This window comes from Rhipicephalus microplus, chromosome 1, assembly GCF_043290135.1.
Source record: "Rhipicephalus microplus isolate Deutch F79 chromosome 1, USDA_Rmic, whole genome shotgun sequence".
In the NCBI taxonomy this organism is placed as follows: Eukaryota; Metazoa; Arthropoda; class Arachnida; order Ixodida; family Ixodidae; genus Rhipicephalus; species Rhipicephalus microplus.
In genome coordinates this window covers 168,408,722-168,427,501 of record NC_134700.1, presented here as the reverse complement: position 1 = coordinate 168,427,501, position 18,780 = coordinate 168,408,722, and the positions used below count along the sequence as shown (strand labels likewise).

The 18,780-nt window shown below is 42.2% G+C and overlaps 1 protein-coding gene across 2 annotated transcripts in view; it reads left to right on the top strand.

The window, feature by feature from the left end:
- The window catches only part of LOC142802723 (5'-nucleotidase domain-containing protein 2-like), a 34,325-nt gene extending 25,398 nt beyond the window's left edge, over positions 1 to 8,927 (top strand). For both annotated transcript variants that reach the window (XM_075887746.1, XM_075887749.1), the window contains exons 12-14: positions 869 to 955; positions 3,133 to 3,191; positions 4,284 to 8,927. In XM_075887746.1, the coding sequence (XP_075743861.1) occupies positions 869 to 955; positions 3,133 to 3,191; positions 4,284 to 4,488 (351 nt within the window). In that variant the 3' untranslated portion in view covers positions 4,489 to 8,927. The remainder of the gene's footprint in view (positions 1 to 868; positions 956 to 3,132; positions 3,192 to 4,283) is intronic.
- The last annotated feature ends 9,853 nt before the right edge of the window (positions 8,928 to 18,780 follow it).

The window sequence follows — 18,780 nt, the reverse complement described above, 5'->3', positions numbered from 1 at the left end:
CAAACAAAACGGGACAATTTACATCACGGACACACCCACCAACCACGCAACAGCTTTCAGCGACACTACGTATTTGGGAACACCAAGAATAAGAATGAATTAAGGGAAACAGTTACAAAGTTACCAAGCACTTTCACTACTCGATAGAATACACGAATTTCACGACGAAGTTATGGAAGCGTCAAATGAATCATTCAAAACACTGCTCATTTCACACAATATTGAGTTTGTCTGACAAAGCCACTGTGTGTATTTTCAACTTCCATGTCTTTATTGCAAATTTAAGTTGTTGACTAGGGCAAAATGACCTATCAGTGTATTATGTAGCATTTTTTTGTACAGATGTAGTTTTATTTTTGTGACTATTCAGTTGAATATGTATGTACAGTATATATTGTATTGACTTGTGCTATTATGTACGGCCTGCATGTTGAACTGTTGTAGGAGCAGAAGCCTTTGTCAGGCCACATAGCCTTTAGCTTCTGCTTCCTTTCTGTTGTAAACAGAAGAAATAAAGTCAATTAAATTCAAATAGTACATTTAAATAGTACTGTTCCGACTTCACACAATTAAATTGTACATAACTGATAAAAATGCTTCTCCCATGAGTTTTCTTGATCTGTTCTATACAGATATCCATGTACGTATGTATTTTTCACAGCCAACATTGTAACAAAATTCTGACTTGTTGAAATGAAATGCGAATTTGTGGACATTTTCTTGGAATAACTTGCCAGAGAGAATGTCACAGTTGTGGGGCCAGGACAGTTACTCTTTTCTACTGAACATGGCCTTAAAACACAAACACTAAAGCAGGAACATACTAGGCAGGAACATGCTCATGTTCTATTTTATTTTTGTTCTGTAGAACGAAATTAAAATCTTGAACTCTGAAGAATTTAGACACACTGTCAGCTGGCTTCAGTCCCTGCAGCACTTAATTGAAGAGATGCAGGTAAGTTTCCACCAGTGTCTTAAACTGCTTGTATCGATTGTCTATACAGACAAAACAAGTTTGAGGCTTTCCTGCTGATGGAAGTTTTGCACTCAGGCTATTTGTCTTTGTTTTGTAGAGGAGGTGTTGCACGAAGTTTGCCTTAGAGATATTTTTTGTGATTTATATTTTAAGCAACAGCAGTGCATTAATATATTCAAATTGTTGCACTTAGCACAGCAAAGGCATCAGCTGTCAAAAAAAAAAAGTCATGCAGAAGTGAAAACTCTGGCTTATAAGGTAGTCTCAACCAGAGAATAACTTACGCACTGTTGAAGCTTCAAAGCAAGCTGTGTTACTTAAACCAGATCTACAGTGTACCGTGCTAGCTACCTTTTTGCATCCAGGAAATCTGATATAGTGGTCATGTGCTGTCATGTGTCAGTCACTATCAGTTGCACGTGTCAATGTAGTAATTGTGGGCCAAACTGTCACCATGTGAACAAAATGTATGGACAAATCGCTACACTGGTTGTTCGTGTTTTCCTTCACATTAGGTATGCCTGCTTTCTTGCTGCGACTTCTTTTGTAACATTTAGCTTCAACAGAATTGAAAGTTGGGCTATTTGGATATGCAGTAACAATACTTATACCAAACATTTAGCTTCATTCCAATTTCTCATCAAACTAGACTTTTACGTGCAGGCACACACGCCCTGCCTGAAATCAGTGCTGTCACGTGTTATGATGCGATGAATCGTTGTGGAGGGTAAACGTGTAAACCAAGAACAACAGCTTGGATAGGTGGAATAAACATTCGCGTACTAGTTGAACATGCTTGATGTCTGGATGCACGCAGGCAGTCACGAACACGTCTCACTCAGTGACCCCGAACATTCGCCTGCACATTGCTGGGGTGATGTATAGTTAGTGAAGAAGTGAATACATTAAGTTGCTTCTCACTTTTTTTTTGAGGTTATTTGAAATGAACTCAGACCTAAGAAAACTGGAATATCTGCCTTTCTTCGTAATATATTAGAAACATTACAGCACACGCAGGTGGGAGCAAAGTGAAGGTAAAAAAAGGCACAGCACTTAACTTTGTATTCTTCACGCTTTCTTTACTTTGTCCCGAACTGCGTGGGCTGAACCACTTCTAAGCTGCAGTACCAACTAACCCACTATGCCATCCTCGTGAACGCCTGTGTGAGCTCCAAGCAGCCTACTCTTGCTGTAACGCTGCAACGCAGGGCAAATGTGGGTTCCATGAGCCCACATTCTAGGTATGCAGAGGTCCTCTGAGTTGACACTTCTGAACTCCTCTAGTCATGGGTAGAACACCTGTTAGCTTGCTCATAAACCGTGCTCAGCTTGATGAAATGGTGATGGTGTGTTTGACCACTGCATCCTGCTAACCAAAACATGCCCAATATTTATGATGTATACCACATGCCTATTGCCTCCAATTTTCACTGTGTTGTGGGGATGTTAGTCATCGTGCCTAAAGACATCGTCAACATTGCGTGTGTTGTGAATTGGTCATGGGAGATGTTAATGCATGTTGCAGTCTCATCTTGCGATAATGTTTTCCTCATATCATGTGGTGCTCCTTTGTTATGTCTATATACATTTCAGGAATGTGTTTGTTTTACACTAACATTGCTTTGATATCTTTTAAGTTTTGTCATATTTTAATAATCATTATATACATATTTGTTACCACAGAGAGGTTTGACATCGTATAGTAAAAAAGAGAGGCAACAAATATTCTGCCTGCATTTTGCAAAAGGTGTAAAATGAAATTCTGTTCTGTTGAAACTTGATTTACCAAAACCCAATTTCACAGGTACCCTGGCTGAACAAACTAATTCAGATTCTTCCCTCTGCAGTTACCCCATAGCCTATTTTGCTTCCTGATTTCATGAAATAAATTGCGGGTACCCTCAATTTCATAAAATCAAGCTTTAACTCTACAAGACAAATGTCGCCATACTTTAGCATGGCAAGTATAGCAAAAGACAGCACTCCAATCTTCTGTTTTGCTGATCTGGATGACAGGGGGAGCTCACATCAAAAAGCCTAAGGCTGGTGTCACATTAGAGCCGACGCTTTTCGCTGAATCTTCTGTTAGGGTCTGTGTTATGTAATGCTCTTTTGTCCCATTACACAATTGTATCTGCTTTTGTGATTAAATTCAGGACCATGAGGACATTGAGGACTTCATCGAACAACTCCTGCAGGAGCGTGATCAGCTAAGGTAAGCAGATTTTATAGTGTCTTGCAAGTCTTATGCAGTAAGAGCTGGTTAATTTGAACTCTGTTTATTCAAACTTGTTGCTAATTAGAACTGGTGCTGTGGTCCCGACACAGCTGTGTGTATTTATTTCTTTGGGGGAAAACTCACATAATTAGAGAGCATTGGTATTCATAACCATTAATTCGAACTGGAAACTTTTCATCTTCATTGTTTCCCATGTAGTAGACCCAGAGTAATCACAGTATGTTGTAAAACCAAACCAAACTAGATTTACTAGAGCTGCAAATGAACGAAACAGCAGAATTTTTCAGCAGAGGAGAATTGGAACGCTGTGCTGGGGCACGTGGACAAACTACATACAACGTCTCATAGAGTTGGGATGAAAGAAGCTTGAACAAATGCAAAATACTGATTAGTTACTTTTTACTTTGGTTGCATTAACTCTGCCATGAAAATAATCATGTTTTGCAGCATAAATAAGGACTTCCCGCTCTCATGAATGCATGTCGATGCTTGTTTCTGTTGTGTTACTGACTGATTCATTAATTTTATTTGCTCTTAAAGCTCTATAAACTTAACTTAAAAAATCACCTGCGACAAACATGTAGTATTAAAACGAGTCCAGAGGTGGCTTCTTTGGGTTCTGCTCATGCAGCATAGTGCAATTTCGATTAATTTTAGGACTTTACCGCTATTTCAAACTCTATTTAATTCAAACAGTTTTCTAGCCCCCTCAGAGTCCATATTAACAAATCTTTATCCTATTTAGTTTCACTAGAAGAAATATTTGGGAATACAATCTTGAAGGAAGCTAGTCAGATTTTCTCAAATCAAGCAAAATCTCAGTGTGAGATCTTGTGCTAGCAGAAGGAAAAAACGCTGAAGCATCCATGGGTTCTTCCAGGAGCCACAACTAGCCACCTGACTGCAATGCTACAGCCCTAAGTGAAAACCTGTAGTGTCATCATTAACCTTTCAATAGAAATACACAGCCTGTAGTTTTATTACACCGAGCCAATTGAAAAACTGCGTTTTTATGATTACATGTTTCTCTTTTTTTTTTCTTCTTTCTCCCGCATGTTAATAAAACAGGAAAACCACCAAGTCTCTCTTCAATGCCAACTTCGGGAGCATTTTCCGCACGCATCACAACCCAACCTACTTCTCCCGACGGCTATTCCGCTACTCGGACATCTACATGTCACATGTCACCAACCTGCTCAACTACTCGTTGCGGCACACCTTCTACCCGCGTCGTGGAGCACTCCCCCATGAGTGCCACACACCCCACAGCTAAGTTTCTTTGTCTTATTTCTGGTGTGTGGTGCAACAGTGTCCGGCTCAGTTCACTCAACACTGGCTGCATTTTCGTTGGGGGCTCCCTTGCATTCAACACGGTTAATTCTGTGCAGTTCACTTCACTTTACTCTGATGGGCAGAACATCAAGGCCAAATTATAGAGCAGGTGAAGCTTTCTGACCTGTAGAATCAAAGTATGTAAATGTACAAAGCAAGGATTGCATATAAACAAAGCGGACAGGTCTTAACTTTGTGGCAGTAGCTGAACGAAGGAAGTGTATTCATTAGGTAAAAAAGAAAGGGATGTAGCAGACATGCACAAAAACAATGCTCGTGAGGATATCGCTCATGTTAGTGCTGTGGCGGAAAAAGTAAAATATTCAAGAAAAGAAGTGCTTCCCTTTTGGTGATTTCCAGTAGCACTGTGGCTTTTGTATGTGATATTCTTGCATACACGATGTATGTTAATCGTTAAGATAGCACATCATCATTATAAGAAGTGCATTATCATCCTCAGAGAACAGCTGTGCTGCTGTCGCCAGTTATGGCCTCAATATGTTGTGTTATCTGGTTCTTGGCAGAACCGAAATAACAACTGTTGCTGACTTTATAAGCATGGAAATTGTCGATGGTTAGACTGTAACAAAAATTGTATTTAGGTTTTTCTCAAGTGGAGTATCATGCTAATCTTAAATGAACATAGCATTGCCAATGATGTCTTTTTATGGCAGTTATATGTAAAGAGAAGGCACCCTTAGTATGTAAAAGCGCTTGTGAGACAGGCTTTGCTACAAAATAGTCACCTTGGCATGCTGTATCTTTAAAGCAAGGTGTACAAAAGTTAAAGCCCTGTTGATTTTGCAAGATCACTCGTAGAACAGCCTGTTCTAGTCTCTTGTTATTGTGAGCTTGGTGCCACGCATAGTGCCATATGTTAGACCTTTAACAAGTCTTTTTAAGTTTATTACTGATATAACACAGCCATAGTACAATTTTAATGTAGTTCTAGTGTGTTATTAACTTCCTGTTGAGTTATCAGCGGGCCGTGAGGCAGTGTCAAAGGCAGCTGCTATGTAGTCTGCTCGAGAGAATCGCAGTGTTGGTGAAACTGCGGATTTTGTTCTTCTCGTTGTTTGCGATATTATTTGTGCGGTCGATGTTGCATGATCACCTAATGCTTACCTAAACAAGGCACTCGGGGAAGTTTTAAGGTGAAAGATAAGAAAACATTTTGCAACTATAGCATAATACTTGCTCCTATTGTAAAGCATGCTTTAATTAGCAATACAGAAAACCAATCGAATGCTCCTTATGCCATTCAGCAACAGTACCCTTACAGCCAGCACCGAAGAACGAACCGCCACTGCTGTCGTGATAGTACTTTGTACACGTGATCGCTTCCTCTTCTCGTTCGATTAACGGCTCTCTAGCCAGCCTGGTTATGTTATCTTAAGCTAGGTAGTGTCATGAAACCACCCAAAACGACGTCAACTAGCGAGATAGTGTCGTTTTGTTGCAAGTACAAAACTAGACGCACCCGTAAACTCTCAGAACGCAGGATTGTGAATGCACTGACCACACAGTCATTACGTATATACCGTTCAATTATTCAAGTAGGTGGTCGTTAAGGGACCGTTTTTTATGGCGCCGTCACGTGATGATAACTTTCCTTTTATGCGATGTCGTTACCATTCGTGTGCGATTGATTAAAAGGAAGTTTTGTTTTTTTTGACAAGGAAATAGTGTAGGCCCGATGTTCTCCCAATTGCACGATAAACATGAGCTACCACGGCGGCTATCCCCACAGCCACTTTATTGGGTATATATGTGAATTCAAACGTAGGAGTGTCAGTCAGCGCCATCTGTAGCCATGGCGGCGAGTGTGGCACACTCTTCATGAGCCTGTGTGGCGTCACATAGCACGTGAATTGGGCAACTATAGCATAATACTTGTTCCTATTGTGAAGCATGCTTTAATTAACAATACAGAAAAACAATCGAAGGATCCTTATGCCATTCGGGTGCCCTGATCACTTTATTTCTCCTTTTCTGTCCATTTATTGCACTAACATCATGATTCTTGTATACTTTGATCGTGTTGTCGAATGGTGGAGAACAGGCTCAGGGATCAGGAGTGAATCACCCGTGGAGGAATAGTATTACTTCAATCGTGATTCTTTATTTGCTTGATAGATGTGTTTGTTGCTTACTTTGCCAATGGTTGTGTGCATTGTCTTCTGTGAGCTCAAGCAAGTGCATTACTATGTCTTGCTCTGTTTTATCACTCATGCTCTTAGCACGATGCATGTCCATTGAATTAGCCATTCATAGCCATTACGGGAGGCAGGTTGTGGCGAATACTCTTAATGGTGAAATGTTTAAAGGCCTACACCATTGTTACCAGTTCATGCCTTTTTTCAGCACTGTCAGCAGAGATGGGTAAATTGAGGTAAGCAGATGCTACCAGTGGAGGTGAATTGAGCGCACTGGTGAGTGAATGCACGGTGAGTGAACATGCACTGATAAGATGAGAAAGAAAAAATATATGACCGAGGGTGTGTCTACATCATGTGACGCATGAACTTGCTGCTTGCAGAAATATTTTACCAATTCTTCTTCAGTTCATCATGGTAAAGCTGTTTAGAGTTTTTGTGCCATAGAATGGAAAAGACAAATGTGGTTCAGTGCATATGAGCTGCAGTCTTTTCGTTTTGTTGTGATTAGATGTGAATGCTATTTCTTAAAGCTAAAAGATAAGGTTAATATGGCTATCAAATTATATCTTTGCCCTTTTTTTCGTAATTTTTATGAGCCTATATTGTATTGTGCATGCATATTGTACAGCTTTTTTAGGGTCAGTTTTTTTTTTTTTGGTTTGTTGTTGTTGCGTATATATACATAGCATTTTTGCAAGTACATTTCTACGAATATAATCTCGTACATTTTTTTTTCCTTTTGTTTGAGAAGCTGCTGAGTTTCACTGTTATTTTTCCTTTTTTTTTTACTGCTTTTTCACTGTAAAACTTGCAGTCTTTCTTTACTAAAACAACTACAAGAAGCTGCTTTGCTATAATGCTGTGAAATAAAGAGTAGAACAGTTAATTTTGTAGCCATGTAGCAGTTTGGCACCTTCATTCAGGGTGATTGCTTACACATCTTGCTTTGCTTGCTGCTCGAACTTTTTTAGCAGTTCGTTTCTTGTCCTTGCTGATTATTTCGCCCTTTTGATCTCCTTTCGGAGTGGAGGCACAAGTTTAGCTTTGATTTTGCTAGTTGCATTGGCAGCTGAGTTAGTATGGTTGTCCAAACTAATAATTCATTGTGCTAGACTTCAGTGATGCTGTAATGAGTTTAGCATTAGAAGGAAAAGGCAACATAGCCGGTGAAGGTGTGTTTGTGCACATTACCTGCTGCAGCACATGCGCTGTTTCGGTCTGTGGCCTGTTCCTACTTGTTGCCACTGTATATTGACTTTTGCCAAGTGCTGGGGTATGCAAGCACTGCAGGGCTTTCACTGTACAGACTTATTTCAGTTCTGCATATGTTGAAATCTATGTTTTTGGTGCATGTTTTTGGGTACTGCCTTGTGCCGGATATACTGGACCTTTAGGTAACTCATCAGTCCTATAAAATTATTATTGTAGTCGCAGTGGGCACATTGTGCAGCATAGTATTTGCGCTATCAACTTGCATAAAATGGTATTTCTACCTGAAGAGATTGCTTGATCTCGTTGAGCATAGTTACTTGGTGGGGCTGCTTCGACTAGATAAAGGTGATGCAGTTCAGATAAGGAGCACTGCATCACAAGGGAGAGCGAAATCGCAGTGTGTAAAAGATTCAGCATTCCTTATGCTGGTAAATTAATTATTGCATTGCCGGCTTTTATGTTTGTTGGCTTGGTTTATCGTGGGAATATATGCTGCATCATTTGCCTTCATTCTGGCACGGTTAACTCATGTACTTTGGTTAACCTTATGAGTATTTGTGCATAGTCAACATTGTATACCTGGTGCTGTTTGTTTTGTTCGTTAGAATCACCTTTTTTTGTGCCACTCGTTCCCTTGAGCTTATTGACATAAATTTTGGTAGTGACACGTCGATTTGTTGCAGAAATTGTTTTTTTTTCTGTGAGTAATCATATGTTACGGTTCTGTGAAATAAAATTTCTATCTCGTATCTATGAGCAAAAAAAGTTTATATATTCTTTGGTTGATACTGTGTAATTAAGGTTTATCTTGTCCCCATCGTGCTGGTATAGACATACTTCACTTAAGGTATGTAGACGTACAGAAAGTTTTCTGAGGTATCCTGTTAGATGACTTAGTGTGCCTAGCGAGCGAATGTGCGTATCTAATATGTTCATTGTCACGATGTAGCTTCCTGATGAAAGTGATGTTTTGCAAGTAATTGTGAATAAACAGTGGTGAATACTGTGATATGCAGTCGAATTCATTTGATGAACTTGCTGAGACAGTACTTGCAAATGAACTAACCAACTACCTGGGTCTCTCAAATACTTTTGCATCGGCAGCTTATTTGATAACTTTAGTAAATGTAATGAAAGAACTAATAATTCGTAAGTAGCAGGAAAAATTAACGCACATCAACATGAAGTGTGTAAGTGCTGTTTGCATAAAGCCCTCAGTATTTTGCTATCTTTTTTGTAATTATCTGTGACATTTAGTTAGGAGAATCGTAGCAAAGAGTCGGGCCCCATTACACATTTTTGATTGTGAAATGAAAGTCACAGCATGCCATCAGGCTAGCGTTCGACTGGAACTCTCTGTCAAAGCTGTTCATTGCTGAAGGAGTTGGAAAAAGTTGAAGCAGTTACCGTGCCACCAAGATCTGAAAGCCACTGTAAATAAACACTATCGCTTTTGGCCTTGGTTAGCATCTGCCAAAGAATTAACTTTCTTTCCAGCGATAATTGGATGTCCTGGAGGTGTGTACCCTTAGTTATTGAGGCGTGGTACCCTTAGTTATTGTATATGATCATATTCTAGAGGGGCCCATCTTATTCATATTCACCTCTATAGGGGAAGTTTTTAAGGGACACATAAGTCAAATAATTTATGTCACAGTGAAAGCTCAATGGGTAACAACATCTAAAATGACATTATCATCACAGCAGTGCCTCACTTGCCAAGAAATTGATGTAAATGCTTGAGAACATATGCCACGAGAATAGGACATTCGCAAAATGATTCCGATTACGCCAGTGATATTGCCTACAATCGATCACTAGTAAACGAACTAGCCGCAATAATTAAAGAACCGTCCGTGCATCAAGAAACGTAATAAAATGCTTGTTCGTTTCTGTTTGCTTTTCTGAAAAAAGAACGGTCGAACGTTACTATGGGGAATGGTGCGAGTAGTTAAAAAAAAAAAAAAAAAACTGGACAGGTCGTGCCATTTAGCCGGGCCCTGTTGAACCAAGCTTGCCTGTTATTTCGGAGGCCATGGCAGAAAATTGTTCAATGGCCGTTGTCTGTGCTGTGGCTCTCGCTACTTTCGCTCTGCTGCTACTATATACAGCTGCGCAGTAAAGCCGGGCATCTTTGTGCACGGCAACAGTGACGTGAAAGTTTCCACTTGAGGCGAATAATTTTGAAGTCTGCTAACGGGATGCGGTCCACTAAAATAAGATTTCATTTTAACATAAGCACTTCCTTGGCACAAAAGTAGCACTACGAGGTTTCTGGACCGCTATTTCACCAATCGACATCGACTTAACATTTGCCTCTAGTGTCCCTTTAAGCTCCACAATTTGGCGCTGTAGCTCGCGGCAGGCGGCCGCGTTTGCAAGAAGGCGAAATGCACGAAATGAAGGCAACAATCGTGCTTGTAGGTACAGCTGCGCATTAAGAAACCGGGAAAAGTGAATAAGTTTTAAGTTATTTAGTAAATAATCTTTAAATTATTATGAGCGTGCCACGGCGGTGGCATTCATAATGGACTGTTGGGGAGCTTACACGGGTGTATGCAGAATGCCTCGAGAAACATAGAACTGTGGCAGCTTGGGCTAGTTGGTATGGCATGATGATAGTTATAGCGCGAGAACAAAACGACGACACAGAGACAAGAAGGACAAGAAGGTCTTTCGTGTCCTTCTTGTCTCTGTGTCGTCGTTTTGTTCTCATGCTATAACTATCCTCGAGAAACATGTTCCGACGAAGTCTTCGAAAAGAAGGGAAAATGCCTTATGTGCTCGCTGCCTTCGTAATCGTTATATGCAGGCAGGCATTCTAATACGACTCGAGATATCAATTATGGCAATATTTTTTTTTAAACTAGGGGAGCTAACCATTTAATTAGTGAACGCAGGTGGTGGAGTCAAATGGGAGGATCGGAGCCCTTTTCACGAGTAGTCCGTTTCCGAATTTAAGATTGCCAGAAAGTGATCGGTGGTAATTATTTTAGTTTCAGTACAACACTTGCTCACTGCTTACGTCGTGTTTATTAACGTTTCTGCGCTGCTTGGCTTGCAGTTGCTGTTAATTGTCACTCTTCATTAATTCAGCTACAACCCAGTCGTAAATCTGTGCAATCCTTAACAACAAAAAAATATAAGGTATATTCGATGTCACCTTCCTCCGAGGAATCAAAGGCGCATGGGACAACCTTCAGGATGGACTAAGCAGTGATCATTGCATACTTGAAATTATGTCGCGTGTCAAACCGAGAGCTCTCTTGAGATATGAGTACGTTGACTGGGACCTTTTTCGGGAAAATCCGGGATGAAACAGCCCCGCAAAATGAGACGTATCCAGATCTGTTAAACAATCTGAACGACACCGTTGAAGCAGCAACCAGGGAAATCAACATGGACCTGGAGATTCCCCAAATGGACTCGAGGCTCGCTAACCTCCTGGAGGAAATACACGCCCTCTCGACCAGGTGGAAGACCCAGAAACATAACCGCAGGCTGAGAGCAAGACTCGCGCTTCTTAACAAAGAGATTGAATCATACGCGAACCAGCTCGCCCAACAGCAATGGGGTGAAACACGTACCGAAATGGACGAGCGTATGCGCAGAGGTAGCAAAAGGAGCTTATTGAAAAGTCTTCTTTACGATTAACAGTCGAAGAGCACCCTTAGCCTTGCGACGGATAGGATCATAAAGAAGGAAATCGCGGTCAGTGATCCCGGCTGCGGCGGCTGCATTTCTGATGGAGGCGGAAATGTTGTAGGCCCGTGTGCTCAGATTTGGGTGCACGTTAAAGAACTCCAGGTGGTCGAAATTTCCGGAGCCCTCCACTACGGCGTCTCTCATAATCATATGGTGGTTTTGGGACGTTAAACCCCACATATCAATCAATCGCGGTCGGTCTCACCGAGAAGGAATTATAGCTAACAACTTAGCAAATAGCTATCTACCCCTCGCCAAAGATGGTGATTGCTCGGAGCAGTAGCAAATAGCTATCTACCCCTCGCCAAAGATGGTGATTGCTCGGAGCAGGTACACTACATGGAACTGCGGCACCTGCTCTAGATGAACCATTCACCGTATCAGATATCAGGCATGTTCTCTTCAATTTGAATGGCAGATCAGCCTCAGGACGCGATGGAGTCACGAACAAACTCCTCAGACGACAGGGCAATCGAGATACTTATGGCCGAAACCGATGAAGTATAGAAAACGGGGCATGTATTGGTAAAACGGTGTACCACAAAGGTCGTCCTTATACCTACATCAGGTAAAACCCCACATATCACCAACCTACGGCCCATATCGCTTACATCATGCATTGGCAAAGTAGCAGAGCATGCGATACGCAACAGGCTTAGAGAACATATAGAAAACAAGGAGCTCTTTAGACACAACGTAATTGGCTTTCGACAGGCGTTGTCCACACAGGACGCTATGCTTCTACTTAGGAGAGCAATCTTTGATAACACGACTCGTGACGTAAGGGGAATCCTCGCACTAGACCTCTCCAAGGCATTCGACAGGGTGGTGCATAAACGCATCCTCACTGAGATTTCCTCTCTCAACCTGGACCAGCGTTTTCATGACTACACCAAGTCATTTCTCCCGGTTTGCAAGGCACATCTTCTGCTAGGCACGATCTAGGGAGGGCCCTTCGAGCTGGGCAACTCCGGCACCCCGTCGGGTTCTGTGCTCTCCCCCCTCTTATTTAATATCGCCATGCACAGGTTCTCCACACACCTCGCTGTAATCCCGAACGTAGGTCACGCTATTTATGCGGATGACATCACAATCTGGGTACCGGGTGGCTCTCTCTGGCTGAGCTCGAACTCTTCTTACAAAGCGCGTTGGAGGCTATGGAAGACTTTCTTTTTTTTTTCGAACACAGTCCTTGAACTTTCCTCTGATAAATCAGAGCTACTGCATACCGACCGTCTAGACAAGGGGTTCGCAACCTTACGCCTATGAAAACTCTGCCGATAGAAAGTCCAGCTAAAAATGGGCAGCCCATATCTAAGAGAGACTCCGTGAAGACTCTGGGTCTCCTCGTTGATGCCAGGGCCTGTAACTCGAAGGCGCTCAACAGGCTCACGGCGCAGGGAAGTAATGTACTAAGACTTGTAGCCCGCGTTTCAAATTGCAGGCGTGGTCTCAAAGAAGACAATTTCGTCACAGCTTACCTGTCATTTTTTCTAAGCCATGTTATTTACATCGCGCCGTACCTTAAGTGTGCTAAAGCAGAGAAGGCCAAACTCGATTCTCTAATCAGAACAGGCCTCAAGCGCGTGCTCGGCTTTCCACAGTCCACCAGCACCGAGAAGCTATAGAAGCTAGGACTCCACAATACTATCGTCGAGCTAATAGAAGCCCGCACAGCTGCTCAAATAACGAGACTTTCATCCACTAAGGCAGGGATAAAGATTTTAGAAGAAGCGGGTATTCAGCCTCGCCATCAACATGTGACGAAAGTTCGCTTGTCCAGGGAAATCCCCACTGAAATCATGGTTGACCCCGTCCCACGTAACATCCCCCCCCCCCCCCAGTGCATAACGAGGGTAGAAGAGTTGCGAGAGCCAAGGCTATACTTAAAAAGATTAATCATCTCAAACTAGAAGCCCTCTTTGTCGATGCTGCCAGATATCACGGTGGGGATAAGTTCGCTATTTCGGCCATTGACCCGGAAGGCAACCTGGTTAATGCAGCCTCTGTTTATACAAAGATTCCCCATGTCGCAGAGGAAGCGGCGATCGCTCTGGCTTTTCACAGCGCAAAAGACCCCGCTGTTGTCTTCTCGGACTCGCGTACGGCAGTCAGATCTTTCTCGAACGCCCCTGTGTCTGAACAGGCGAACAGTATTGCGGCGAAAGCACTTCAACGAACCCGGGAGTGCAGCGAAGGAGGGTACCACACTGCGTGGTTTCCAGCCCATCTAGATGGTTCAGTTAACCCGCTTGGATGCAACCCTAACGAGCAGGCTCACCGGATAGCGCGCGATTTCATGGGCTGCGCTGTCGCGAATAGCCGTGCTCGTAACGAGGTCGACATTTATAAAGATCCCATGTGTACTTTTTATGAAATTGCTTCCCACTCCCGTCTGACCAGAAAAAAATTTCCAGCCCCCCACCCCCATTTGACCAAGCCTCAGGCGAGTACATTCAGACTACTTAAAACCCGTTCATATCCTACTCCTGGATCCTTTAACTGGATAGATCCCGACTATTCGAAGTCCTGCCCCAAATGTGGCGACCACTCACGTTCTTTTGATCACATGCTCAGGCTGTGCCCAGCCCTTAATGCCTCTCCGCCCATCACGAAGGAGCAATGGGGTACATCTCTGAAGAGCAGCAGCCTTCATGCACAACTCCAGGCCGTCCAGAGGGCCCATGACATCGCGACGAAACTTCGACTTCCGGTCCCATCGTGGGTGGAGCCACCCACATGATTTGGCAGGAGGCCTATGGTTCCCCTAAACATCTGTTGTCCCTGAGGACCTAAATAAAATTATTGCCATGTCATGTTAGGTATCTTCGCACTGTGTGCCAAGCGTGTAGCAAGTGCGCAGCTTGGCAGCCTTCTTCATTTGTCTTCGTTTTATTGCAATAGCAATTATATGAGCACTCTTGGCTGGATTTTGCCGCCGGTGTCGATGTCATGCACTGTATATGCATATATATATATATATATATATATATATATATATATATATATATATATATATATATATATATATATATATATATATATATATATATATATATATATATATATATATATATAATGAAAACGCAAGAAAAAAAATCCAGAAAAAAGCTCTCCGGCGCATAGAACGTGTGGCTTCTGCGTCGTGAAAGCGACGCGTTAACCACTAAGTCGCCCCGGAGAACGTTCTTCATTGTTCAAACTGCAAGCTATTTATATCTATCACATACCGCTGCTGTGTTTTCGGCATTACCAGAAAGATGGTGCAATGAGCGCACGTCGCCACATCGCGCAGCGGCGGCCGCTGTAATCTCCTACACTCGTAGAAAAAAGGTGGTAGTACTTGCCAACTTTGGGGTAGTAATGGTTTGTCACATATGTTACAACCCTGGTAGTAAGCGCAGTCGGTAATGGTGAGGGTGGTAACAGTTACTTCCTCTGCTGTTAATACCCTAGCCGTTACCACCCATTGGCAGTAACTTTTAAAGGTTTCAAGAAAAAGAGTAGTAACCGATACTACGCAGTTCATTTTGGCATAATATTTCTTCACTGTTTTTGTTGGCTAATGTGTCTTACAACTAGACAAATTCGCGTAAGAAGCGGGGTGTGCCATGAATGCGAAGAATGCATAGACCAAAGAAGTTCACTATATTTTACGTTTTTTTTTTGCTTTATTGCCTGTTTATAGGCGCGCACATCAAACCACAAGCAGAACAAAGACAAGCAGTAACAGTTCGACAGAAATTAAAATTCTCTAAGTGCTGCCAAGGGGTCCACCCTCGACAACCACTCAGGTAAAATCTCCTGAGTTTTCTGCAGTTCAACAAACTTGGCCATACATTCACGGACATACATTCGTGCAGGCCATGCATCCTGATCGCGATAGAAACCCGCCATACGGGCCCGCCATAAACAGTGAAGTCCACATAGCATAATCAAATCAAAAGGCATTCACTCTTCGTCCACTATTGGCACAAATCTTATACCATATGAATTCAGAGGTAATTCTTTCTGTAACGTCCTTTGCAGCACATCCCAAAAAATATACTCCCTCCCAACACTGTAAAAAAACATGGTCAATAGTTTCCGGTTTTTTACAGATAAGGCAATTTGTCCCCCAAGGTAAGTAAAAACCATGGTCTGCTTGAAATGTCCTGACTGATAATGTACCTGTGTGCAGCTTGAAAAAAAAAAAAGACTTCGCGGCAGGAGCCACTTGCATTCTCTTCACTCGTTTAAGCACATCTTTCCCTTCACCTCCAGCGTACATGGCACGGTACAGTGGTTCAGGTAAAACAACATCGCATACATCTTTGTACAACTTCTTTCGAGTCACTAAAAACAAATATTCATTGGAAAATCTAACAGAAAAAAAAACGTACACTTAGAATAACCTCTTTAAAATACCCGCGCACAGCTCCGGTCATGTTATTCGTGCTAACCACATATCCAGGTAAAGCCCGCATCAGTCTCATTTGGCACACTGTACGTAAGAAAGGGTCCCTTGTGTAGCGAAAAAAAAAGAACCTATTTACGACTTGGCGTATGAAAAGATGTGTTAAACCAAGCCCTCCGTGTTTCACTTTTCGAAACAGATTAGTTCGACTGCATCTCTCCCAGTTCGAAGCCCACACGAACACTGCGAAGATGCGATGGAACTTCTGTATGTTTGCCCTTGAACAATGCAATACTTGAATCACATACCAAAGTTTTGAGGCAAAGAACAGATTACAGACAGTCGCCTTAGCAAACACTGACAGATGATTACCGTTGCATCTATTAGCTTTCGTCCGGATTTCTTTCGCTTGTTCTTCCCAGTAGTTCTCATTATCTTTATAAAAGTTCCAGTGGCACCCCCAGGTACTTGACAGGTGTGGTTACCCATTTAACATTGGCAAAATAGTCTGGTTTTGACGACCACTCTCCATGCCAGAAACCCACACACTTTCTCCAGTTTACTAGACTGCCAGTTGCATTGCCGAACCTTTTAACTACACTGATGGTAGTGGTAACACTATCTTGATCGATACAACAAACAGCCACATCGTCGGCATATGCCAAAATTTTAACTTCGCATTCTTGTGATCTAAAGCCATGAATGCAACTGTTTCGAGTTATTACTAAGCACAACGATTCTATATATAAACTGAAAAGTAGGGGACTCAGCGAACAGCCCTGACGGACACAACGCTTTATGTTAATTGTATCTCCTAGCGTCTTATTGATTACCAGTCGGGTCGTGCAGTTCCGGTATACCATAGATACTCCATCTCTGATTACAAAACCAACGTTTACATGGTCAAGAATGGCAAGCAGAAGGTTGTGGGAAACACAATCAAAAGCTTTCTCGAGATCAATCTGTAGAATGGCTACCCCTACTTGATTGGCATCGATACACTCGAGCACGCAGCGCATCTTGTGTATATTGGTCACAATGGAGCGTCCCATAATCCCGCATGTTTGGTGAGGCCCTACCAATTCTTTGATTACCCCTTGAAGTCGCCGTGCTAGTACTTTCATTAAAATTTTGTAATCACAATTAGTGATATCAGTCTATACGAAGAAACTAATTTTAACTCCTCCGAGTGTTCTGTCTTAGGTATCAAAACTGTATGTACTTCACTAAGGGACCTAGGGAGGCTATTAAGTTTATAAGCTTGATTGAGGACATCTGCAAGTACTTGGGATAATTCATTTTTGAACTCCTTATAAAACGAAGCACAAAGCCCGTCCGGCCCCGGAGATTTACCAGGATTCATTTTATCTATAGCCCTTTCTACTTCTGTTGGCGTTATAGATAGCCCTAAAGCTGATTTGGTGACATCTGACAACTTCAGCATTCTGCTAAGGAACTCCTGCTTAAATGCCTCTGAATCAATGGGTGCGGCAGCGAAGAGTCCTTCGTAGTGTTTGCCAAACGCTCGTCCTATGCTCTCATTGTCTGAAACTTCGATACCGTTGACTCCAATGGCATTTATATGAGTTCGTCTGGCATGACTCTTCTCTAATCCAAGCGCTCGCTTTGTCGGGCGATCATCCACAGTCATTGATGTTGCTCTGGCTCGCACTAGCGCTCCGCGATAGCGTTCCTCCTCATATACCTCTATCCTCTGTTTGATACTCCGCAAATCGTCACCATATACTCCAGGTTTTTCACATTCAAGAGCTGTTAGCCTCTCGAGTGTTCGTCTAAGCTCTTTCTCATTCTTCTTAGATTCAAAAGATAAAACGCTAGATCTCTCTATTGCTTTTATTTTGATTCGCTGCTTGAATAGCTCCCATTCTTCTCCTATTTTGTCCATACACTCTATGTTAATATTACTTATTTCTTTAATAACTGATGTGCTAAACGACTCATCCCTTAAGAGGTTAGAGTTCATTTTCCACTGTTCCCAAGAAAAGGCGTCCCTTTTTTTTTACCTGATATTGCATTTTACAAGACAGTGATCAGAAAAGGAAACAGGGACAACATTATAACTGCTACACTGGACTATCGCATCTGCAGTAAGGTAAAGTTGATCCAATCGGGCATTACTTGTGCCTTGAAAGTGGGTATACTTCACATCTCGGGAGCTATGCAAACACTCCGCTACACCTACTGATTCGTGTTCAATAATCACCTGTGCCAGGACATCACTGCTTCTGTCTTTAACGTTGCGCCTGCTTGATCTATCACTTTCATTCAAGACACAGTTGAAATCACCCACCAATAAGAGTTTCATACTAGTACACGTATGTTGTCGTAAATTGAAAAAAAAAAACCCGATCTTTCCTGGTCAATAGTTAGAGCATAAACACATATAAAGCGCCATTCAGTGTCACAATAAACAATATCACACCATACTACTCGGCCTGAAGAGCAACAAAAGATATTTTCTATGACTAATCCTGGCAGTTTTCTAACAAAAAGAACACATTCCCCTGATATGCCTATGGCCTGGCTCACAGTGGCAAAATACCGTGATGTAAACTTAAGCACCATGCTCCCAGTCTCCTCCTCGCCTTCAACTTTCGTCTCCTGCACTGCAAGCACATTCAGACTTTCTTCCAATAACAACCGATAGACTTGGCTTTGCTTCTTCTTTGAAGCCAAGCCTCTAACATTCAGCGTGGCGAAGCTAAATGATACTTGAGGCACCATTACAACCATGTGGAGG